This window comes from Anas acuta, chromosome 4 (assembly GCF_963932015.1).
Source record: "Anas acuta chromosome 4, bAnaAcu1.1, whole genome shotgun sequence".
NCBI classification, from domain to species: domain Eukaryota; kingdom Metazoa; phylum Chordata; class Aves; order Anseriformes; family Anatidae; genus Anas; species Anas acuta.
The window spans coordinates 8945810-8972239 of NC_088982.1; the positions used below are offsets into that span (position 1 = coordinate 8945810).

The 26430-nt window shown below is 39.3% G+C and overlaps 1 protein-coding gene across 4 annotated transcripts in view; it reads right to left on the minus strand.

Moving 5' to 3' along the window:
- The window catches only part of ZFYVE28 (zinc finger FYVE-type containing 28), a 142749-nt gene that overhangs the window by 49252 nt on the left and 67067 nt on the right, over positions 1 to 26430 (minus strand). For all 4 annotated transcript variants that reach the window (XM_068679718.1, XM_068679717.1, XM_068679716.1 and 1 more), the window contains exons 2-6: positions 24682 to 24822; positions 7593 to 7730; positions 4576 to 4778; positions 3323 to 3412; positions 511 to 600 (exon numbers count right to left, since the gene is read on the minus strand). In XM_068679718.1, coding sequence (XP_068535819.1) covers positions 511 to 600; positions 3323 to 3412; positions 4576 to 4778; positions 7593 to 7730; positions 24682 to 24822 — 662 coding nt within the window. The remainder of the gene's footprint in view (positions 1 to 510; positions 601 to 3322; positions 3413 to 4575; positions 4779 to 7592; positions 7731 to 24681; positions 24823 to 26430) is intronic.

A 26430-nucleotide genomic window follows, 5' to 3' on the forward strand; every position in this document is an offset into this window, starting at 1 on the left:
TATGCATGTTTATACTTTTCATTGAAAGAGATTTAAACCTAACTCACTGGTCACAATGCACTCAGCTTGTTATGATGATTCTTTTTGGATCCAGAGTCATTAAGAAAAATACACAATTAAAATTGAAATGTCTGTTTTCCGGGACATGTATCCTTAGGTGATATTTTTGAGTGACAGAATATCTGCTTTCAAAAAATCTTTTTGACAACATTACATTCTACTGCACTGTACCGATGTTCTTCATTGACCTTTTTAATTTTTTCTGGAGGAAGTCTAATCAACAGTTTCAGGGTCCTGCTTTCTATATTCTCCTTTCTCTTCCCTTTCATTTTTTTGCTCTTCACCTTCTATGATAAACTGGCAATGACTTTTATTTAATTCTCTTTTTGTAAAAAATGCAAGCAGACTCAGGTGAAAGAAAATACATCAAAATTCTGAACAAGTTTTTTAAATCTTCAATATATATCTGAAGGGGAAGCAGAGCACAGAATAGTTATCAGAATTACTTACCACACAATGGCTAATCTTGGGATAGTAAACATTAAAGCTGGTTCATAGTCATCGATCATATCTTGAGTGAGGTATCCAAGCCTTAAGGCTCTAAGCAAAATAAAATTATTTAGCAAGAGATTAGACACTCAAAGAAAATATTTCAATAGGAAAAAATATGAAAAAATTGTAATATAAGCCCAAACTAATAGTATTTAATTGATGAACTATTAGCGTACATCCTAATATACTATGTACAAAACTGACTGATGTAGCATTCACTGTAAAATATATATATATAACATACAGCCATCTAAACAAAACCAAAATATTTTTTATGCCACTTTCCCTTCTTATATACTATTTCATGTCAGGTTTCAGCTTGTTACTGGAAACCACTGGTGCTTATAGACTTGCAAGTTTAATAGAAAAGAACAAATCATACATTTTAAAATAATAGGGGAAAGTATTTAGCCTCATTTTCAAATAAAACTTGCTAAAATCTTTTAGGTCAAAACACACTAAGCTCACAAACATAACTAAAAAAACACACATAGAGCAACTACTATTGAAGTCTCTGAATTTAGTATTTGGGATCTTTCATCAACCCCTAATAACTTTTCAAAAACATCACATCAGTCCCTTTTTTGGGCTGAAACCCTTTTTTTTTTTTTTTTTTTTTTTTTTTTTTTTTTAGGCTTTTCACGTGGTGATATTTTCTAACTTTTACTGCATAGTTTGTTATTTCCTCATAACTTTCTTCTCCAATTCACCATATAATTGTGTAAGATGACACCCACACAGCACACTAGTACATCTGCTAGTACTGGTCATGAGTAGAACAGAATTAACATTTTCTTATTCCTTTTCAATACTTGTCTTGCCAACGCTGCTGTTGGCAGACAGAGAAATAGCCATGGCTCACTTGGTGCTAGCACTAGATGGACTCATTCAGTACATGGCCAACTACAACTCCCACATTCTTTCCTACAGTTCACTGCCAGATTAACCAAATCTTTAAAAGGCAAACAATGATTTTCCTCTTAATTGTCAAATATGTGGCATTTCTATGTAGTAAGTATCTGACAGAGTGTAAGTATTTTCTCCAACTTGTTGCAATCATTTTCAGTTATGATCCTTTATTTTAAAAGGCCTGAAACACCTCTGATTTTGGGATCATCTACAGATCGTGAAAGCGTGCTATGTATTCCTTACTGACAGTCTCAACCACATATGCACGGAAGCTAAGCTCCAGTCTTCCCAGGACTTTAAAGAGCCTTTACAGGTTCTTTCTAGGTTTGGGTTGGAAGGGACCTTACAGATCATCTAATTCCAACCCCCCTTTAGCGTGACATCTCCCACTAGACCAGGTTGCCTAAAGCCCCATCCAGCCTGGCCTTGAACACCTCCAGGGATGGGGCATCCACAGTGTCTCTGGGCAACCTCTTTCAGGGCCTCACCACCCTCACAGTAAATAATTTCTTCCTCATATCTGATCTAAATATGCAATTTGTTTAGCTTAAAGCCATTCCCCCTTGTCCTATTACTACACTCCCTGACAAAGAGTCCCTCCCCACCTTTCCTGTAGCCCCCTTCAGGCACTGGCAGGCTGCTGTAAGGTCTCCCTGGAGCCTTCTCTTCTCCAGGCTGAACAACCCCAACTCCCTCAGCCTGTGTTCACGGGAGGAAGTGTTCCAGCCCCTTGATCAACCTCATGGCCCTCCTCTGGACTTGTTCTAATGTGTCCATGTCTTTAGACATGTGCTGGGGGCCCCAGAGCTGAAGGCAGGGCTCTAGGTGACAAGAGCAGAGCAGAGGGGGACCATCCCCTCTCTTCCCTGCTGCCCATGCTGCTGTTGGTGCAGCCCAGGACACGGCGGCTTTCTGGGCTGCAAGTTCACATTGCTGGCTCATGTCAAGCTTCTCATCAACCAACACCCCCAGGTCCTTCTTCTCCTCAGGGCTGCTCTCAATCCATTCCCTGCCCAGCCTGTATTGGTGCTTGGGATTGCCCTGGCACAGATGCAGGGCCTTGCATTTGGCCTTGTTGAATTTCATGAGGTTTGCATAGGCTCACCTCTCAGGCCTGCCAAGGTCCCTCTGAATGGCATCTCTACCCTCTGTCATTTTGACCTCACCACACAGCTTGGTGTCATTAGCAAATTTGCTGAGGATGCACTCAGTCCCACTGTCCACGTCACTGACAAGGATGTTACACAGTGCTGGTCCCCTGAGGAACACCACTCATCACTGATCTCCACTTGGACATCGAGCCGTTGACCAAAACTCTTTGAGTGCAACCATCCAGCCACTTCCTTACCCGCCAAGCTGTCCCTCCGTCAAATCCTTGTCTCTCCAGTTTACAGACAAGGATATCACGGAGGACAGTGTCAAATGCTCTGCACGAGTCAAGGTAGATGATGTCAGTTGCTCTTCCCCTATTTATGATAATCACTGGAGGTTGGCAGATGATGTGAATCATCTCCCCAGGTATTCTTTACTGAAATAACGTTACATGTTGATGCCTTAAAGAGATTCAGCCCTTTTAAATGCTTAGCCTTCATTTACACATCTATACCAACAATATTACAGAAGTATTACCTTTCCTTTAACAACAAAAAGAAAAGACTTGTGCTAATGCTTTTTAAATTTGTTTAATCTTTGTTTAATCTTAATCTTTGTCTAATTTATCTTAATTTTTAAGATACTTAAAAGATAAATGCCACATATTTTTGTGATGTTTCTTAATGGCTACAGGTAAGGTATTTCTATACGTGTTCAGACTGAAAGCAACCATCAAAATGAAAATCTAATAGTTAATTGAATTGCTTACCTCTCCACAGTTTCACAAAATAGTACAATTACCTCTTGCTGTACATAATATTCTTTTGGGGACTTCACAGGTACCATGGCCGACACATAACTACAAAGAATATAAAGTAATTAATGTATTTCTGTTTTACATGATTTAACAAACCTGATCATAAGTAAAAACAAACCTAGGCCAAAACACTTTAGAAACACAACATATCCTGAACCGTTTTGTGCAGGCGTTGTCCAGAACCAACTACTGACTGCCATTGGTGTCTGCATAAAAAGTCACATTTTTAATCTGCGTTTCCAATTAAGATGTTTTTCAATATAACAGCATAATTATGATTTTCTGAATCAGAAAAAAATGACTTATCTGCGTAAGGTAATACAAGAGAATATGAATACTGAGGAAGGACAAATAAAAAGACAGTAAATACTAGGGATTATTCCTAAGAGAAATTTAAAACACTACCCAATTACCAAAAACCCTGTTCTGCTGAAGGTATGAATTGCTGTATCATGTTAAATCCAAAGATAATCTCATCCAGTACCCTGTTTTTAATTATGCCCAGCACCACATACATCTAACAGACTTGCAGGAAACTGGCTTAAATTATGCAGCACAATACAAGACTTGGTCAATAGGATCTTTGACCCAAAAAGCAGTTATTTTTTCTCACCCAAAAAGCAGTTATTTTTGCCATAAACCTCCAAGCCATTTTTCCATCAGATTTTTTTAAATCAATATGTTCTTGAGTTTAATTATGGCTCATGTGTAAAAGCACTTCCTTCATCAGATTTCAATTTGCCTTCTTAAACTCACTGAGTGCATCTTGCTTTTATCTCTAAGCATGAGACAGAACAAAACCTCATAATCTCTAGACTATTTGTTATCATAAATATTTTTTTAATGTCTCTTATTTGTCACCTCTCCTCTGACAAAGAAAACATTAAGAGAAGAGACTTATGGCTTTCTTTTGTGTCTTGGAAAACCTCCCTCAAATGCCATATGCCAGTATGCAAATGGAAGATTACAGCTGACTTGAGGAGAGCAAATGCTGATTGCTAAAAAGCTATTTAATTTTCTTTTTATTATTGCTACACTGGCAGGGAAAAAATTAACAACACAACACATTACTGAAGAATTTAAATGTCATGACAAAAAAAATAGTGCTTTTTCTATTAAAGGAAAACAGAACAAAACATCCAACTTCCAAAAAAACAAAGAGCCAAGCAACAGCGATAGTAGCTCATTAACTTAGAATCTGTTACCTTAATTCAAATTCTGCAAAAAGGATATCAAAATTTTTGAGTGAATCTTTCATTTTTTCTGTGTAGAGGTTCAAATCCCTTAAGGCCTGGTCACGTATGATGTTTCTAACTTCCTCTAGGCTGCGAGTAAGATCCTTGGCCAACGGTCTCATTGCCATACTCTCAATTTCACGATTCATAATAATCGAACCAGCAGCCAAACACTATGAAAACACATTGAGAAAGGAATTATTAGTTTGCATAACATTACTTTTACGTTAAAAAAAGCACAAGATGAGATATTGGATATTTTGACCGGGGCAGTGCTTAGCCTCATTTGTTGCTAATTATTAAACAACTAGAAGATTTAAGACTGATAGGTTCAGAGTCCTAAGTCTTCATGTTAAAGGTCAGGGAGTAGCTCACTCAGGGAGATATGAGAACGGGAGCAAGGTTGGCAGACAAACCTACGGAAAGCTCTACTCCTACTACTGAGGCAATCATCTTCAGTGGGATATATCCTCTGTGTGTGCAAGGATTGCTTGCAGAAAAGGGACGTGAATACAGGTAAAATATTCAATTCAAGCTGGACTGTTTGATTTTGTCCAATAAATATATCCTTACAAAAAGGAAAGACATTCTGTGACTGTGATGCCTTTTGCAACAAGTACAACCACACTGGCCATATAACAAGGTTAGAGGGAGACAGTATCCTGTCTCCCTCTGAAGCTGTGAATATATTTTATAGGAAAGAATATTAAAAAGCAATCAAGCAAACAAACAAGCAAACAGAAACCATAGGTCATAGTGATTCTTCCCTTCCAGTTTCTGGAAAACAGCAGATTAAGAGACTCCTTGGCCCTGGAGTTATATATTGACTTCCTCTAACCAGCTCAAAGACTGTATTTTATTTTTTTTAATATATAAACATATTAATATAACACTTTTCAAGATCTTGATATTAAAATATGTCATTAAATATCTTTGCTAGTGGCTTCATTCCTTTACAGATATGTTTGGAAGACAACAAGCACTGACATAAGTCATAATTGCTCTGTTTTATTAAATGAACAACTTTTTTTTTCTTTTAAACCAAAAATGTAGAAGGTTGTTTTCATTTTTTTGTTTCTGATCCCCCTTTGCAGCTCTGCACCCCTTCCCTCTCAGCCCCAGACAGAGGACCTGCAGTCCCAGCCCCTGCCTTGTGTTTAAGTGCACTCAGACAAGATCACGTTCTTACGTCTTACCAGCCAAAGCAGTATTGGTGGAAAAATATGGATAAGGCAAGCCTTACCTGTTGATAAGCACTCTTCAACTACCGATTTGATGTGACAGCACTGACAAGGACACCTAGGCATATATTTGTAACTGCCCATACAGTCTTCCTTGCTACATGCATTCACAGGACAGTGTCTGCAGGAGCATGAATCAGCACTGCACGCATTAAGTCTCTGAAACCAACAGGTCTGCTCCGACCAGGGACAGTGGAAGTTTGATTTGGAAAGATTAAATGCATTATTTAAGTAACCCAAGCAATGAATAGGGGGAGGAAGTTGTTCTGTTTTGAAAGATATCAGTCATTCCAGTGACTCCCTCGAGCACTTTTCACTATGCACTCACAGAGAAGTTACTGCCTTGGTTGGGGCTTTTCCTGGTTGTTTGTTGCTGCAATCCCAGTTTGCTAGTCCCTTCAAGGAGGAAAGGATAATAGGCTTCACAGGGATTCAGTATGAATGATTGCATGAAGAGTTACCCCCATCTTGCCCTCCCTAGCTACAAGGAGGTGCTGTTAAGGCAACATGGCAGACGCCCTCAGCATTTTAAAACAGAGCTGGGTGCCATCTGGATGAAGGTAGGGAAGGTCACATCATAACAAGAAGAAAAACTGCGGCTGTTATTGTTGAGCACAGGATTATAAAACATTGACATCACAAATTCATTTAATAAATGCTACCCAGGATTTCTCCTACTCTGAGGAGCTTACAATTAACTACTGTCAAAGAAATTTTCAGAAGCAAAACATATGGGGTATATTGGACTGAACAAGACAGGCACTGCTAATGGAGATCATGCACTTTAAAAAGAAAGGAGGCACCAGTGGAGAAAAAGGCTGGTTAATAACGGGAGCTGAAGGATTGTTTCAAATAGCAAAGATGCAAAGCTGAAAGTAACAGTGTAAGGTGCTCTCGTGTGCTGGGATGTCTAGACAACTTCCCCCTCACCCCAACAAATGCAGGATGCTTAAAGTCACCTTCAGGCCAGCAGACCTGAAGGTACTAAATTTATCACCGAAGATGCCACAATGATTTTTTTTTTAGCCAACAAATATCAGCACTAATGAATAAGCATCTTACATATCACATCCTTTTTTCTGATTATTCAGGCTTCCCTTGATTAAATTAATTAAGGCTTATTCACTGTAAAATCCCCTGTTCATACAAGTTGCTGTGGAGGCAGGTTGTTGAGAGAAACCAGGCAAGAGAAGGAGAGTGGGCTTCAGTGTTTTGCATAGAACCCATTAGATCTTCAGCATACATGTGAAATGTGAATTAAGTGCAATAAATGTCAGCTGAACAAACTCTGCATGTTTAATATGAGTTATAGCATCACACAGACATCAAAATAAAATGGCAGCACGCACTTAGATTTGCAGGAGAACTTTTCTCCTGAGAAAATTTCCTTCTCTCTCTTTGTTTCTAAGGCTTTCAGAGCATGAGATGTGAGATGGCCTATCAAGATAAAAGTCATCAAGAACACCAATCAGATGCTAATTTAAAAAGAACATTTTTTTTTAAAAGGTGGTCATATTGACAGTAGAGAATTATGAAATTAAATCTATATCCAATAACCAGAAGCACAGTGAAAGAATCCCCTTCCACTACACATCCCCAGCAAGTTCTCAATCTGTTCCCATTGTTCTGTAATTATACAGACCATTTTCAGAGAAGTCTCAGGGTGCACTTTAAATTCCAACTGCAAGCTTTCTGCCATAAAAAACTGCCCATTAGCCCCAAGTAACAGAAACATGAGAGACTTACTTCTGCTCCAAACCAAAGCTGTCCTGCAAGGTTGTCGTGGCGTATTTCCTCTGGAAACTTCACACAAAAGTCTCGGTTGGCCCGTTCATGAGGAATGCATTCATCCATGATTTGATTTATGATGTTCAAAACATTATCCTGAAGCAAAATATAAGAAAACATAAATACTATTCCCAAAGTATGCACACTTTTAAACAACAAAAAAAGTTTTAAGAGATTTTATTAGCGAGACTCCAACTAAATAAGTGACTTGGCAAATGCAGAATGCAACTGAAGAACATCACACAAACACACACAGAGCATCCTGCTGGTGAGAAAAAGGAGAATATTGCTGGAAGGACTCAGCTTTCAATACTTCAGTGGGACTTCTGGTGAGGAGGCGTGATTTGAAGAGCTTCTTACCTGCAGCTCCCTATCTGCAAGATAGCAGTAAATAAGCGAGAAGTACAAGTAAATTAGATCCCTCTCATTTCCTCTCACCAGTCCCAGCGCCAGGCATTTCGCTCTTCCTAAAAAGAGTGCCCTGCAGGGTACCCCGGAGGCCTCAGAAATTGATTTACGCTGCGATCGTCAGGGTTGAGTGGCCGGGAGCTCGTCCTGGAAATACAGATGAGGTTTCCATAGGGCTGGCGGGCACTGTGCCACCTCACCTCCGGGACCACCCGGGGGGATACGAGGACACAGCCCGAGTGTGATAGGGTTTAATAGCAACTCTGATCTGCCTCTGCAGCAGGACAGAGATCAAAGCCCTCTAAGCAGCTCCTTGATACGCGGTAAATAACCCACGCTCGTTTACTTGAGAAGATAATTTTCACCTACCCCTGCTGGGTACTGCAAGGAATTTGATTACCATAATAAAGGTAGATTCAGAGCACGGGAAAGGCTGAGTGCTTTCATTAAAGATGCTTTGTTTGTCTCATGCTTTTGCCATTATTTACAGAACTCGCATTCTACTTAAAATATTTCTCAAACAAATAAAAACAAATCTGTCATGTATAGAACTGTTTAACAGGCAGAATTGCTTCAAGTCTGCACTGCTCTGTTTTATTTTGCTCTGCACTTTCAAGAAAATAACAGAAGATGGGAATTTTAAAAGAAACCTGCCTCTTTTGTGTGTTCCCACTGAGAAAAAAACAAAACCTACTCTAGGTTCAAAAAAATAATCCATGTTTTCTGTAATTTCAGTGCAGATAGCTGGAATTGCTGTTGCCACAAAATAATGCCAGTATCAGTCCTGGAACTACAATGGCCTTCATAAAATAAATAATCAACCAATTATGATCGGCAAAATTTATTACACATTGGCATAAGGTGCTTTATCTGCTGCTGCACTTATTAAAGCATGCTTACCTGAAAGTATTTTGTAAGTGTATCACGCAGTAACATATAATTTTAATTAAGTTGTTCAAAGAAACAAACAGCCCCCGAACATTTATAACACAGACAGGGATTCAGTCCTGCACCCTGCGGAGATGGGCGCAAAGTGAAGGCGCAGGGGCAGGAGCTGTACTGGAAGAGTCGCCCCTCGTGCTGAGGCTGTTCTTTGTGTCATGTTTAATTTTAGAGCTGTGCCCTCTGTCTGCTAGAAAATGCTGCCAGGATTCATGGAGCGCTTGGGTCCCAATTCAAAGTGATACCCATCATAGACACTGAGGAAACACAGCCTCACAATGCTCCCCAATAAAGGGAACTGAAGTTCCAGTCCCAGACAACGGCACAGAAGGAAAATGCTGCACCCTGGTTTGGCACTGGCATGCAGGACCACTGGCTGATGGAGCAGCAAGGCTGCCACCACCTCCCCAGGGTAAAACACACGAGCAAGGAACTACATATCAATTCTTATGTAGTGGCAGGTTGACAAAAGCAGACTAACAGCCAGGTACTGCTTTCCTTCCTCCGCTCTCTTCCTCCTGCTGTTCCTCTACAAACTGCAGGTGTTGATCAAATGATTAGTAGGAACACCATCTCTTAACTGCTCACAGTGTTATGTAGTCTAGATCTAGCTGGGAAACCAAAATACATGTATTTTGAAAGTAGGTCCCATAATGAAATCAGCTCCTAAACCATTTAGTTCCCTACCCAAAGGCACAGAGCAAAGAATGAAACTGAGGATTATAACTTGGAAACTGTGGAAAGTCACAAGTCACTCGTCATCTATTTTAAATGAGCTATTCCTCATCTATTCCAAGAGCAGGTGCTTTGTCCATAGCACCCATATTAGCACCCGAGCAGTACAGGTTGGCGCATCAGAAAAAAAAAAAAAAAAAGTGAAATTTCTGTTTTCAGGACATTAATACAAGTTTGCAAAGATCTTATAATGTTGGAGTGATAGAGATAAAAAGCAATCCTACCAGCTGAATTTTTACAAAACCTACAGGAAATGCGAAGAAATATAAAAGCAGGGAACTCAGAAAAGAATTACATTTGAATTGAATTATATCAGAGTTTAAATAATCCAGTCCCATCTTAGTTTAGGGCATGATATTCCAATTCATTTTACTTGCCGCCACGTTTGAATATAGGAAAATGCAATTTTCAATCTTTTACTTTTCTAAAAAGCTGCACAGAATGGGACAGTGAGGCCTGTATTGAAAAGCCTTCCCAATTTATTAATACATTTTTAAACTTTAATGCATTAGTTTCCAAATGCAATCATATTTTACAGCAAATACAAGACAGATTGACAGATGGACTTCCCATTTCACAATCTTCTACATACTTACTAAAAATTCCTGATATATCAAAGAAGTTTTATACAAATGGGGTAAAGCAACAGGACTCCCAGACCAGTTGCTTGGCTGGGTACAGTTTGTTCTGTTTTGTACTCTGGCCTAATAGCAGTTTTTTCAAGGATTACCTGGCTTCACATGGGCAGCTGGTCTTTCTGGCAAGAAGCTATACAAAAAACACAACTGAAGAAATGAGCACTTCTTCCTGCCAAATCTATTAGTGATAGTGGAAGATCTAAAAGAGGACAGTTGACAAAATAATATGCAGTGTGAAAGTGCTGAGAAAACTATGAAGTAAACTGCTTTTGCTGTTTCAGGATGTGTCATTTCCCAAATTCTCTGAGTCTACACAGGGTTTATCTTATCCTACTAAGGGAAAAAAAAAAGGCAAGCAAAACCAATAAAACCAATTCTCCATCCTTCCCTCTTCCATGCCTCCTTCTTGTGACACCTAGAGCAGAGAAACCTGCGCAGGAAATTCACACCACTTGCTCCTGTAACGATTTCAGATCTCTGCTGCTTTGCAGCTGGAAGAGTGCCAGCCAATTTAGACAGACCATCCAATGCATTGTAAGCAAATTAGTCTTTTCTTTAAAAGAGCTTCAAGAAACATTCAATTTAGTTAATTACAGTATTCTGCTTTGTAAGCGAAGAAGGAATGGGTTCAGATACATGGCAGCGCCGAGGTTTTGCTCTAAGTTAAGCAACAGAAATCAATTAGTTGGAATTGAAGTAGTAAATCTTTCACTTGATCTATCTTCCTACATAAAAGCCTCCGGATGTTAATGTATCCTTTGGTGGCTTTATCTGTTATCTGCCGGTTCATTTGCATAGGGGGCTGAGCGCTTTTGTTTCGGCTGCTCTCCTCGGGCTTTCCTGCAGTGCCAGGGCTGCAGAGCTGTGCTCCGGGATGGGTTCCAAGTTCCACATTTCCTGGAAAACAAAACTCGGAGCTTCATGTAATGGAGAGCACTTGTTTATATCTTACTTTGATAGGAGCGGTAGTCAGACAGTGAATGCAGTTAGCCGCAGCGGAGGACAAAAAAAAATTGGTTTATTTTTGGCCCAGCAGTAATTGGCCAGATACTCAATAAGCAGAGCAAAAAGCCAACAGCGACTGCATTAGCCTTTGGGTAGGTACAAAAAGAAGAGCCAATAACTCCACTGTACTTAAGGTCTAATCAACTGAAGGCAGACTTATCTACCTCTCTGTACTTATCCTTGATAAAATCTATGCTGCCCTTCCATGCTATTAAATTTAATATGACTTTTTTGAGGTCCTCTGCAAGAGGAAGGTAACTTCCCATGTTGCTAAGTACCTCTTTGTTCCCCACTGCAGAACCCAGCCATGGAAACGCAGCCTCTGATAACGCTACCAGGAGCTCAACAGATAGCAGTTCAGCATCCTCATTGAAATATGGCCTTCAAATTTGCTGTTTCTTTTTCTGGCTTGATGTTAAGTCGCAGACTCCCTTCCACAGCACACTTCTGACAAACAGGGAACCGATAAACAAAAACGACATAAAGAGGCATAGAGGAAGATTCTGTTCCAGTTCAAGCAATTAGCTGGCACTCAGGTGTTTGTGGGTTATTTTCATCAACAGGAGAAAGCACAAACAGAAGAGGTGCACTTGGAAGTAAGCAAATATTTCAAAGGACACCCAAAAAGGACACCCAAATACCTGGCTTTAGAACCACACATGGTCCCTGCTGGGCTGTTTCTGATCTGAGAGCCAAAGTCTCCAGACAACAGGTTCCACTGCGCTCCCTCCACCCCATTTTGTACAGGTGCCAAAGGTCACCCTTTCAGACCTTTTTTTTTTTTTTTTTTTTTCCTGATGAGCTTCATAATTATTTCCCACTGCCAAGCCCTAGATGCTCCACTTTCTAAAAGTAACTTCTGAATTGTGTGGAGTAACTTTTCGTTTAACCTAGCACACTATAAAGCACTTCCAAAATATATCACAAATGAAAGGCCACTTGGATCTCTAGCCATGTAAATGCTGTATCAGCAACAAAAATTGTTCTGGTTTGTGCTGAACTGCAGCAAAGCTTCTCTTCCCAAACTGCCCTGCTGAAATACCCTTATGAGGGCACTACACACTCCAATTATCACAGCCGTGTTAACTGAAATGTTGATCTCACCTCCTGCATATGCTCAAAGTTTATTAGAGGTACACTGAATAATTGTATCTCCACGTGGAGTGACTGGTACATATGAACTGGTGAAGACCGGCACACCAATTTTCAAGCCCAAGGAGTCACAGATATTTGAGCGTAGCTTCCAGCACAACTGGTTGTTTAGCCAAGATTTATTTCTTTCTCAACTCAAAGAACATTTTCTGCAAGCCACCGCACACTCTTCTGATGGATTACATTTAAATTTAACTTAAATCTGCTCTTAGTGTGTGTCTGCTGCTAACACAAAGATCTAATCGTGGAATTAAATTTCCTTCTTTTCCTGCTACCCACCCAAACAGAGCTCTTGGTAAATAAGAGAGGCATCACCATTTACAGGAGGGCTGTTCAGAAGTGCCACCATCTTCACACTACGCTAAGTACCGTTATCATTTAGGGCATCCTCCTCTCTCTGCAGAGAAAAGCATTTTCAGATCTCAGAAATCTCAGCGTTCCTGATGCAGTCATAAGAAAGAGAAAATCTGTTTTACTCCTCCACACCAAAAAGCCATTAGCTAATAATAGAGATGACAGCCTTTCCTGAAATGAAGAATACCCCAGCTTGTACTGAAGGACTGGGTTCTCAGCAGAGCTTCCCAGCCAAGCCTGCCTTACTGGGAAATGAGAACTTAAAAACTGTGCACAGCAAGACAATATATTACCAGATAAACATAGTGGATACACTGCTCTTAGAGCAGTTTATAACTACTCAAGCTTTTTCTATAAGGACTCTAAGTGTTTGTCTTGTGTTGAAAGACTCTTGAACAACACAGTAAGTAAACTTGTACCTTAACCTTTATGTAGTGTCAGGGCAACAGGAGAATAATTCCCTCTGAACAAGGGCATGTGCTACAACAGTACCAGGCTTCCTGCATGGCACAATGATCTCAATACTGCCCTAAATCGTACTGCAAGCTTTCCCAAGACCTTCAGCCTGGCACAGAGCTGGCACCACCTTCTTCCTACTGCCTCCAAGCTACCTGGCAGCAGAGGCTGCGAGCAGAAGGGCAATGCTGCCACGACTCACTGCCACCTCCTCTTTGCCTCTTCAATGCCACGGGGTAGAGAAGCACGAAAAGCTTCCTAACATGGAAACTTATAACTTCGGACTATCATAGTAAACACTGTTACAATCCTTTTTTTCCCCAAGAAAAATATCTTAAAATATTAATCACTCCCTACGCAAGATTAAATGCGAATCCAAAATGTAGACAGGGAAGAAAAACCTTGGAATGTTGATAGAGTTGTACCGGTGAGTACTTAGGGGTACCAACTTATGGCCAAGCATTTTCTATTTCCTAGCCTCCTTGCCACTCATTCTATACTCAAAAATAATAGAAGTGACCAAAAGTTTCCCAACAAAGACGAAAAGCAGACAAGTTTAAAAAGGACACAATTAAGCATTTCATTTACTAATATAAAAATGCTTATTGCAGTACATTTCTTTTCTACCTAGTTATACCACTCCACTGATCACTCAAAACTTCTGGGGGGAAAAGAAAGATTAAATGCAAAATCTGCACTCACAACCTACTTTGGTTATTGAAGACAACAGGAAAAAAAATCAGCTTTTCTGATACTCACTAGGAGTAATGAAACAAGAAATATTGTAATCAATTACAGAATAACTGAAGTGGAGATCAAACTCTATAGAAAAAAATGTAAAGGCTCTTTTATCAGAGATAAACACTGCAGCAGAAGCGTTCACTGTGTGGAATTTAGGGACAATCTTGAAATCACCAATTAAATCAATCAAAAAATGTTTCTCTTCTCAGTTGCACTTTCCTTCTTGTTTAAACTGACACTGTCACCACTTCAATTAAATTGGCAGAGAATGTATAAAAAGAGAACAAGGCTTGGCTGGCTCACCTATCAGTCAACTGCCCAGTCCTTCTGGCATGAATATCTGGGTTTCCTAAACCTGTATCAAGTCTCTTAAATATAGCCCTTATGGGAATTTCTCTAGAGCCCACCAGCTCTGTTACATTTTATAAAAACTCAAACAGGTACAAATGAGGACACCCTCATCACAGATCCATGAATAATGCCCAAGTGTTCCGATACCACTGAATGCCAGATTCTGCCGTGGATTCCTACTTCCTCCCCTCTACTGTTAAAAAATATATTTGTGTAATATATTTTCTTAAATTTGGGAACACTGAGGCAAAGAATTTTGATTTAAGTTAATTTCTTCCCTATGAATCAGTAATTACCCTGCTGTCTCCTTCACTGACCTCCCCTAGCATCACTACCATAATATCTGGAGGGCTCACACAAATTGAGCAGACCAGGAAGACTTGGCCATTACTTTCTGAAAGTACTCCTGGCTCAGTCCCCACTGTTCAACCTTTACATCATTTAGCAAAATAACATAAGGAAGAGATTCTTGCCAACTTCTAACCAATCATTAGGTCTCAGAATCCAGCTGGGAGTTTCTTACAGCTTTAGTCTAACTTGCCTTGTTTAATGAGATCTATTTCTGCCTAATTCTAGAAGAAAATGTTCTTCGATGGACAGATGCAATCAAACATGAGAATGTCGCACCTCTGAACTGCCTCGCTGTGCGCAGTGATTATGGTACATACTCCCAGTTTGCTCTTATCAAGAATGTTAATGAATACAATTAGTATTTCTGAGATAAGTCGCTGCCAATCCTCTATGACACCATCATTGTCCTATGAGTTATTTAACAGCTCTTCACAGATACCTTCTCCACCAAGGGATGCTCATTAAAGCTGACTTTCTTTTTAAATTTTTCTCTTCGGCACAGATATAATTTAGATAAACTAAAAGAAGAAAAGGGCACGTTTTTCCCTCGTACCACTTAAAGTTGTCAGATAACAGGAGACACCTCCAGATAAGTCATTTTGCAAGATGGGCAGCAAACAGCATAAGGCGGCTGTGCAACATCATCTGTTAGGCAGTGACACCAGCTTGTACAGCCTAGCCCCCATCCCACCTACTTTGCAGCTTTCCTTTCTTGTCTCCAGCCCGTGCCGGGATGTCTCGCTGGCACTGGCAGCTTCTTGTACAAAGGGTACAAGTGAGCTGGCTCAGTGCACTCACCCAGAGTAACCCCGGGCATTTCCCTGCTGAAGTTCACGGGATGACTCTGCAAATATTTGCCTCGGTACAGCTGAAGATGCGGTTTCATAATGGTCTACAGCTGGCCGCAGCTTATTTAAAGTGGCTCTGGATAAGGATCTATACCCCCACCGCTCCCTTGCCACGCCTGTCTATGGTTATTATCCAGCCGCAGGCAGCCCTTTTATGCCAGCAGGCATCCACACGTCAAGCAAATCACTTGGGCTGAGAGCACAGCCCTACCAAAGACTTGCCTCCAACCAGGCTTCCAGGAGGCTCCCGGCCACCCCACGGCTGCTCCATCGCTGCTGGAACACGAGCCAGGCTCCTGGAACAGACGGACTGCTGTAGGAGGGACGGACGGACAGACGATGCTGCCACATTTGTGGGCAACACCGTCTCAAATCAGTTTTAGGTAAAACCAACCTGTGACCTGGGGGGAGCACGTTGAAGTGTAGGGATAGGAATAAGAATAGTGTAAGTAGGAAACGGGAAGCCTTTATATTGACACTGTCAATGGCCCATGGAACTACAGCCCAAGGAGCCATGTGTTGTAACACAAAAATTCACATTTCAGGAGATTCTTCTTTTGTAACTACAGTTTATCTATCTTCTCTGCTTATACTCCACCACATATCCAGGCAATAATGCAAAGAAATTTACCCAAGCTAAAGCGTATGTAACATTTATACTGACTGCCCAAGGGCTTGCTTGAGCCCATGACTGGGCAATCCACATACACAGCTGCTGAAATTATCACAGGACTCTGACCAAAACCCCCCAAACGTACATAAAATACTTTTTTTTTTTTTTTTTTTCCTGAAATCATGCTATGCATTTCCACCACTACAGTAAAAAAAACAAACAAAAAACCAACTAGCAGTGTTAATCCACAGCATTGGTAGATTAAAAAGCCTTTAACTACTAGCAGAGAAAGAACACACTTCACATTAAAAATAAATAAATAAATAAATAAATAAATAAATAAATAAATAAATAAATAAAGGAAAATGTGATTTCATTGAACAGAGTTAACTGAGACAGGTATGTTGAAGTTCTGGAGCTGCAGACAGAAGACAAAAGGCTAATTAGGTATTACATTACCAATCAACTGCAGTTATATCCAACAAGAATTCAACTCAAAACTGCAGAGCCCAAAATTTTAGAGGTATCTGTTCTAAAACAGATGGGTCTGGTGGCTCAGGATCACTTCTGCTATCAGTATAGTTAAAATGACCAAGTTAAGGATTTTCTCCTTAAAAAAAAATTTACATAAAGATAATGTTGCCTTCCTTACTGAGTAATGCACTCAAAATTTGATTTCTCAATTATACAACATGATGTGCTTTTAGACTCCTATTTGCATTGCAGAATAAGCCAGACAACCACAATTATGTTAATTAGATCTACTGAGAGAACTCTTCACATTCCAGTTACGGGGTTAAATTTGCAAAATCCCCGTGGAAGCACATTGAATAAACAGGGCAAACTTTAAGGCCAGCAGCTTGCAGGAATGTGCGAAAATGGTACAATACTTCTTTAACCCAGCTACCATCGAAGTCTTGAGTAAACATTACTACATAAGCCTGCTAAAATTCATCCTTTTTTTGTAGAACATCAGACCTAACAAAAAAAAAAAAAAAAAAAAAAAAGTGTTCTGACAGTATCAGAACAATTCTAAGGCAAAAATCAGAGAGCTTATGTCAATAAAACAGTTTTATCTCAATGCCTCTCTTACTGGCACAAGTCAATTCAACAAAATTTGTGGTCTCAGGGTGATCACTTACACTTCCACATGAACTACTGGGCTGCTTTATCATGGACACTGTGTAAGTGGCATGGCAACAATTTTAGCAGTAGGTACATTGGGGCACCCAAGGAATCACAGAATACAAGTACCTATTGCTAGGCATTTGCTTAAGGAAACTTCCCCAACAGAAACACTAAAGAGAACTAAAAATGTATTCACAGGGCTGAACCCAAAGTTTTATTGTGTACATCACCCAGCACTATTAGGAGCAATACTTCTGCTTCCCCTCCGGCATCTTCTCTGAACAGGGAGCAGCATCCACATATGGGTAGGACCATGAACTTGGGGCAGTCCTGCTGTTCATCAACACTTTTTTTTGAAAGAAAACAAGACTATTTAGTGTAAGAAGTGAAAAATCCAGCCGGAGTAGATGGCGTAAGTAAGAAGGGGAGCACTCCTAACCAACACAGCATGCTTCCTGCACAACTCATTTCATACAACTACTTGTTTTGCAAAGTCTTTAAAATGGAAAGTTTTCAAGTGTGCAAGAAGTGCAAATGCTTGCACCAAGCCTACCGTCTGCTGCCTGCTCCCCGATAAATAAACTTTGGCTCATTTGAGCTGTTTTCATATCAAGCACTTCAAACTTCTCTGAAGCATTCTTTACTTATATAAACTTAACTTTAATTTATATAAACTTAATTTAATATAAGTGTAGTTCTTAGAAAAACTAACTTGTTTTTTAAATGATTGTCCTAAAGTCGTCCCTTTTCCACCAATTGTTTTAGAGCACTGTGCTGCAATGAGCTAAGAGGAATTCTTTCCCAAGCCTCAGTCTGAGGCTGAAGACAGTCGCAGCATCCTTACACCACAAAAGGAACCAGGTCAGCTATGACCAAACTATTTTCATTTAGTCATCTCTCTGTCTAATGATCAAGTTGCAATGACTGACCAATGGGTAACACCTTATCTATTTTCCTCCCCTCACCTTGAACTCCAGCCATTTAATTAGCGGGTTATGGTTAAATTATACACCAGCAGTAACAACAGTGCAGTCTGCAATTCATCTGTTCTCTCAGCAAACTCTAAATCTATTTAGTAATCCCTCCTGCTAATACGCACAAGTCCTAGGGGTGCCCAACACATAATATATGTGGATCTGTATGTAGATATACATCTAAAGGCTTCCTTTTGTTTAATGAAAGCTTACAACCTACACGTGAGAAGCCAAAGTTGCACAATATTTCACAGAATATGCATAATAACCCATTATTCATAATATTTGAAATATATTCACAGCATTATACATGCACGGGATATTGTGATATTCCTCCCAAATATGAGCTAGTTAATGATTTATGAATTGTTTCATATAGAAAAAATTAGCCTTTAACTTTCAAATACATTAAGATCACAACGTAAATTTAAGTCCACTGTTAAGAATTTTCTTTAAGAAATTAATTTGCCTTCTTGTCTTTCTTACCATACTTCACTGGTACGAAAGAAAAATTAAATTAAAGAATGTTTTTTTCTAATATGATTAAGTGAAAAAGCTTCTAGCAGAAGAAAACAAAGTTAAACCCCAAGTACATAAATAACAAGTAAATAATTTTCCCATATTGTTGATCTTGCTAACGTGTTGGTAACACGCACGTATGGAGGAAAAAAGGCATTTTGCAGCACATTTAAATCATGTGACTGCATAACCAATTCAGTGGCCGACGTGGGAATTCATCCTTCTTTTCAACAGTAAAAAAAAAAAAAAAAAAAAAAAGGAAAAAAGGGATAAAAAAAGGAGCTGACTACAACTCTCTGATGGCATTGTTGAAGAACCCGGAAAAACTACAAAACTATAAAGCCCCTGACAGTTAGACACGTCATATTAAATTAGAGCTTACAGAAGTGATCTGCTGTAGTCTCATATCCACAAATGTTGAGGAAAAAAAAAGTCAGTTTTAAAATAACCTCGATCCCCTGTCCTCACGTAGCCTTCAGATGCACAGTAATTACCAGCATGTCTCAGGTATGGTATGTCAATGTTCAGGCAAGATACCAACACGTCTGTTCTTCTTAATACAAACAGTATGATCCAAGGCAGATAAGCACGCACTAAGAAGAAAACACCACATTTTTCTAATGCACAAAAATTGTCATGTCTTGACAGCAAAGAAAAAAAAATCTCTTTGGCTTTCTAATTGAAGTAGGTATTAAATATTAACCTTGCTTTCCTGTTAAATGGAGGACTACCTCATCTCCCACCAAAGACAAATTATTTTTCCTTCTGAGTTTCCAAGCAGAGAACACGCTCCTCATGAGCAGATGGTGCAGGGTAACGTAGCATCACGAGCCCTTTCACTAACAACCTACCGCTTCCCCAGCACGCGCTGTTTAATACAATCACGTTCCTCTTCTCGCTGATAAAAAATTAATTGTATTTTATATAGAAAGACAAGTTTCCTCTTTCATTATTTACCAACTTGTGATTCTAGCTTGAGTTTCACCCTTCTGAAATATAAATACACACAAAATAAAGAAGTCTCACTGACAATACTTTCCATTCCTCGCTGCAGAGAAATCCCCACGTGCTCCGTGCAGAGCTGGCTGCAAAGCAGGGATGGCTCTCAGCAGCTCGGGAAGCAGCACCAGGCATTTTGGCAATTCTGCGACCACTTCTGCATTTTTTGGTTGGGTGGTTCTTATTAAAAGAAAAAAGGAACCCACAAACAGTGCAAGGAGAGGTGAAAAGCAACTGGACTGGCCTCCTTCCCTCTGTCAGGCCATCGGTAACTCCTTCCTTAAGTGCCCCGTTATCAAACAGCAACGCTGGTTCACCCAAACACCAAAAAGGGCCACATGAAGAGATTCCTCACTTTTACACTGATCTTACCCATACATCTCCAGCTTCAGGAAGCAAATGATGTATTTATGCTTATTTCAATGATGAAGGCTGCAAGTCTTTTAGTTTGTTGTAGATTTTAGCATGCCTTCCTGCAACAAGGGAGGTTCCCCTGAGGAGCTTCTGCAGCATTTTACCCTCCTATTACTCATTGTTCTCCACAGCCCGTTTTTTACTTCCTTTCCATACCCTACAGGGTGCTCTTGCAGCCTGTAGCTGAGAACCAGCCTGTAACATGTGCACTCCTTCACGATAAGGGCAAAGCTGTTTTCCTCAGCACTTGAATCGCAGCTCGTCTCCTTCTGATGCTTTCAGTTGTTAAACTGAGCCACAAGACATACGGAGATAAGTACTGGTGGTTGAAACAGAGCATTTTTGATAACATTCTCTACATGCATTTTACATTGTTACAGAAATTGATGCAGACAAATGATAACAAAATGCTGGAATATGCTTCAGCTTTCTCTAAGAGCTCTGAATCCTCAGCAACATTCACTTATACTGTGATAGTTAATGAGGTTCGGACTCAGGTGTCCACTTCACCACCGACGTATGGACTAACATATGTATGAAGCAGTACACTAAAGTCTACATATATTTTAAAGCCTAATGTTACAGCAAACTGAAACCACTGAAAGACGACTCAAAAATCAGCCAAGTTGTAGGAATTGAAGAAGTGCTTCCCTAGTGGCTCCATCAGGCAAATAGCAAGAAAAGTGAAGAGGTAGTACAATATGTTACCCAGTCAATGATTCCTATAAATGAGCTAGGAAATGTAAGCTTTCACAAATATTAGAAAGTTCCCATTTTACTATTCTGTGGCAGAGCACGAGGGGTAGCACGTCTGGGCGAGTCCATGGTTTGCTTCAGGTCAGTGCCCTGGCAGGGGCAAATTCCTTCCCAGTGGACTTTAATGTGCCAAATGACACATTGCTGAGACAGCCTACCGTACAAGGAATAATTTTGATAAAACCACACTGGGAACTGACTGCTAACACTACTCTGAGAACTCGCTGCTTTACACAGAGGTAATTCTCAGCGTACTAAGGCAGCAAGCAAGCACCGTGACCCTGGGAGCACTTTAATAACGGGAAGCGCTTAGATGCAGGTTCGGTTTTGACCCGTCAAGTTCTAGCAAAATCTCCACGTTAGAAACAAAGGTGTTTTTATTCTTTACTCTCCAACTTAAGCAAAAAAGATCTACAATATGTAACATTAAAGCTAATTCCATTAGAATGATCCAGAAATTGATTTAAAGCAGTCTACTGGCTCAAGTAACAAGATATTAATCAATATGAAAATAGCAATGGTCAAAGTAAATTCATTTAGAAAACTATCACAAATGCATGAGCGATTAATTAAAAAAATGTACACAACATGACATTATTTCTTATGAAATTCAATACCAAAAAACGTCTTGTGATGCTGGGCGGGGCAGGAGCACCACAGAAAAGAACACCTTATTCTAACCCCAATATAAAAATAAATCAATTAGTTATTTGTGTCGCAAGGAAAAAAATAAAAGCCACTCAGATGAACCAGCACTGCATATTCCTCAAGATTCAGAGATGGAAATAAGTTTTACTTAAGGAAAAAAAAAATTGTACCTTCCCACTATCGCTATCAATCAAGATTAAAAAAAAAAATGAAGTATAACATCCTTTTCTTCTCTCATTTAAGAAAAACTTACATAGCTTTTCATCATGCATCTCTCCACACGTAAGTTACCATTAATTTTAGCAGAAAGCAACACAGGAAGAAATGCTTTATTCCATTAGGTAGGTATTAGCCACACAAAAAAAATGCAAGACATTTTATTAACAGATATGTTATGTTTGAAGAATATTCTGTTGTTGACACACAAACACCAAAGCAAAACAAAGGATGTAATTTTTATAACAAGCTACCATAACTGGATCAAACTTTTATATCGCATTAATGTGAACACAAAAAGCAAAGCTTTGAAAACCAATACCTTGATTCTTACTCATAAGCACATGCTACTCAGCATCATGCTAAACAGTCAACTCACGGCATTTGAAATCCAAGGTGCAAGATCTTCAGAAGTTTTAAAAAGTGAATTTACTGTAAAAAGTGTGATTTTATCAATCAAATAGTGCTAAATCAAAATAGTAAAAGACAACAGTTGCACTTTTTTTTTTTTTTACTACGTAAGTTTCAACAGCCCTGAAAACAGAAGTTCCCTGTATATCCATTGGAAAAATAAAAAAATAAAAGAAATGAGAACAGCTAAGACACCAGACTAATACTGCCCTTTTTGTTAAGAGAGAAACCACTAAATATAACCATTATAAAGCATTGCATTTTCTAGGTAGAGCCCTTTTGTTTTGTCTGAACCTGTTTATGCAGTAAACTCGGAACTCTCAAACAATAGTTTCAACAACTGAAAATATCAACACAGATATAAAGCTGAGCTCTTTGGATATGGTTAAGATCCATCTCTAAAAAGAACTGCGGTTTGTAAGACTTGTTGACTGTTGACTGTGATCTGACCTTTTCTGCAGATCTCTGAAAATTAGAAGTTGCAAAAATAGCTGCACAAAAAAAATACAACTATCTCCCTCTTTTCTTTCTGCTCTAGTAACAGATTGTTTAAGTAACAGCAATCTGTTAGACAAATGAAAAGAAGAAACTACCAGGCATCAGACGGTATTAAGAGTCACAAGATAGTGAGTCACTACATAACAAGCCAAGCAAACTGACCAAGGAACTATCAGAGTCCGCATTTCTTGCATTCCTACATCTGAAAGATTCAGAAAAGCTATTTTTGAACAGAATTCTCTGCCTGTACTACAATAAGCAAATAGGAAAGCCAGTGCACCTGCACAGAAACAGGAGAAATTTTTATCTCCAGGGATAAAACAAGGAGATTAACTCGTACCATGATATTATTCATCCATCCTTGTTATCATAAAGCCTTTTATAACAACAGTTTGGAAAGAATTTGCCTAGAAAGTTTGTGGAATGTCCATTACTAGAGGTTTATAAGAATAAATCAAACACAATTTGTGAAAGGTGATTTAGGTATAGCTGATCCATCACACAGAAGATTGAAGTCAATGATCTTTCAAGATAACTTCACCCCGATTTTATCCTCCAAGGCACTGAACTTTTACTGTTGCTAAACTTAGTTTCCAGTTTTGTAAGCCCTGTAACTTCACATTTTTTCTCTAGTGAAAGTACAGTAGGAAACTGAAGATACTCAAACCAGACAGAAGTATTGAAATTGTTTCTGACATAACACATTAGCTGCCAACTCTTTCTCTGTAAAATGTTCTTCAAAAACGAAAGACTGCACTTTTTCATTCAGTTTTCTTGCAAACCACCACATAGTACCTCACTTTTTTTCATTCCCTTTTCATTAAGAGACTCAGCTAACTTAATGTGAACATTTGTTACACTGATCAGGGCACTGCTCTTCTAATTTATCTTAACTTGGTCAGCAATGATTTTTTTCTGCATAATGAAGTTTGGTACATTTTAACCACCAGTAACAGTAATGTCAGAAATTCTAGCCAAGGTGAATGAAAATGAATCCTTTACACCCAATTTACGTTCCCACCAAATAAAAAATGGCAATGAATCTGTATTACCAGGGTCTTTACACTTAAAATTCACCTGACTCGACAACAACTGTTTGCTTTTCATCCAGAAATCCTCCGGAGCGTAATATACTGTGAACTTCAGCTCACTGTGGTTTAAAGTCTTTTCTTTGGTGCAACTGGAGGGGAACTATCAGAGCATTTGTACAAGAATGAAGAGCAGAACTACAGTGAAGTAGTCTTTGCAGTCCTCAATACTCCCTTCAAGTCTTGCGTAAATTATAGCCATTCTTTCACAAAATACTCTGAGGAATCTTAGGTAAGCTATATTATACAACAAGAATTTAGAAACTTATTTGTTTGTTGGAAGTAATTTACTAATAAATATCTTTTTCTGTTTGGTTCCTCAATAGTTCCTCTCACTTTCAAGGCTTCTTAAATGAGGCAGATAATATTATTTCCAAAAATTAGCAAAGCTATCAGCTGCGTTCATGTAGCTCGTTTACTAATGAAAAGCTGTCAGATTCATGAAGCATGGAAGCTGAGCATCTACAAAAGATATGGCTACTTCACACTGCCTGAAATTTTGCAATATTCCTCACGTTCTAGTAAGCTCTGTATGCTTATTTCACATAAAGGAAACAGAATCTTTAATATGTGCTCTCATTTAAAGGAAACCATCAACAAACACTTAAATGAGGTGGAGTAGATTTATTTTATAAATTGTTCTCAAAGAACACAGCCTATAAGCTAATAAAAGTCATACAATTACCAAAGTCATTTTAAATAGATTTGACAATAAAAACTAATTAATGCAATAAATAATAATGTAATACATTTAATGTACACGAAAATGCCAACGAAACCAGGAATATGCCATTCTGATTACCTGACAAGAGCGAAACTGGTTGACTAGCAGCGTACATCTCTGTGGGTCTTTTCTTCCATCCAAACTGTCCAGCTCAGCTGCTACTTGATTTAGTTCCTCATCAGCATAGTAGAATTGAGCAAGGAGCTGCGGGTCTGTTCTCTGCATGGAAGAGAGAGACACATACAGAATCCTACATTATTTTTTGCCAATAAAAAAAAGCTATTTATATTTTCTGTAATTAAACAAACAAACAAAAAATGTTTAAGCCAGATCTGTAGCACAGCAGCACAAAAAGAGTGATCTTAATGCATTTATGCATATTTATAAAAGTTTTCTACCTTGAAGAAAAAAATCTCTCCCGTAACAAAGTTGGGGCACAATTAAGCTACTGTTATCTCCAAAACCATCCTGGCATTCTCACCCATTGTGGCATAATTACCTGGTGGACAAACAACTGAATCACTAGTTTTGTTTATTAAACAAAAGTGCATTTCGGTTTTGGCAAAACAAGACAAAGTTGCTTGCCAGGTCAACAACAACCACCCACTGCCAACAAGACAATGTGATGGGCCTTCAGCAGAAGCTGCAGCACCAACTTGTGACCACTGCAGTGACCCTTGAAACCCGTTGCCCACCTGGACACAACCCTCATTTTGAGGATCACAAGAATCACATCATAGGAGGTAAAGGTACTGAATCTACTAGATATGTTGTAAGGGTCAAGTAGATACAAAGACCTGACAAAGCAAATGATATGATTAAACCAAGTCTTACAGAGAGAAAACTACGTCAAAAGTCTTTCAGAGAGAAAACTATTCACAAGTCTTCCAAGTGGCAAGGAACAGAATTACTATGACGAGTTTTGTCCACATTAAAAAAAAACATCAATAATAATGGAAAAAAGAATGAGGGAATTTATCAAGAAATACTAATAATAATCATAATTATGTGGGAATAATTTCCTATAGAAGGAAAATATAATAATATTAAGGATGGGAAATTCAGATCCCTATGAAAGCTTCCAAGCAATTCACAGAATCACAGAATGGCTGAGGTTGGCAGGGACTTGCTGGAGGCCGTCTCTTTGCTCAGGAGTGGCCACCCAGAGCAGGGTGCCCAGCACCACATCCAGGTGGCTTCTGAAGCTCTCCAAGGACACCCCACAGCCTCTGGGCAGCCTGAACCAGGGCTCCAGCACCCACACAGCACAGAAGGGCTGCTTGGTGGTCAGAGGGAACCTCTTCTGTTCCAGTTTGTGCCCAGTGCCTCACGGCCTGGCACTGGGCACCACTGAAAAGACTGTATGAGTCCTCTTAGCACTCTCCCTTTAGGTATTTAAACACACTGATGAAATGCCGCCTGAGCATCCTCTCTTTTAGGCTAAAAAGTCCAAGCTCTCTCAGCCACCCCAGCAACAGAAGTGGTCAGAGCACAGTAAATATCATGGAAAAAGCAGGTTTTTTTGCTGCCTACTTCCAAAAACAACAGCAACCAAAAATTTCCAACTCAACTGATGCTCAATTCCCAACTCAAGTCTTCACAAAATACAGAAAAACCCCTTTAGGCATTACAAGAGTATAAAACCTACACACCTGTACAGTCCCTGGAAAAGAGCACAGTATTAACATCTTTTAAAGAGGGCAGTACACATCCTCCACAGAGTTAACTACTGCAAGTATGTTATTACAGTCACTCTTAAAAAAGATCAAGTCTTACAAATGATGCTACAGACTACATCGCTGGTGCACGCCGCGTGGTTTCTCAGCC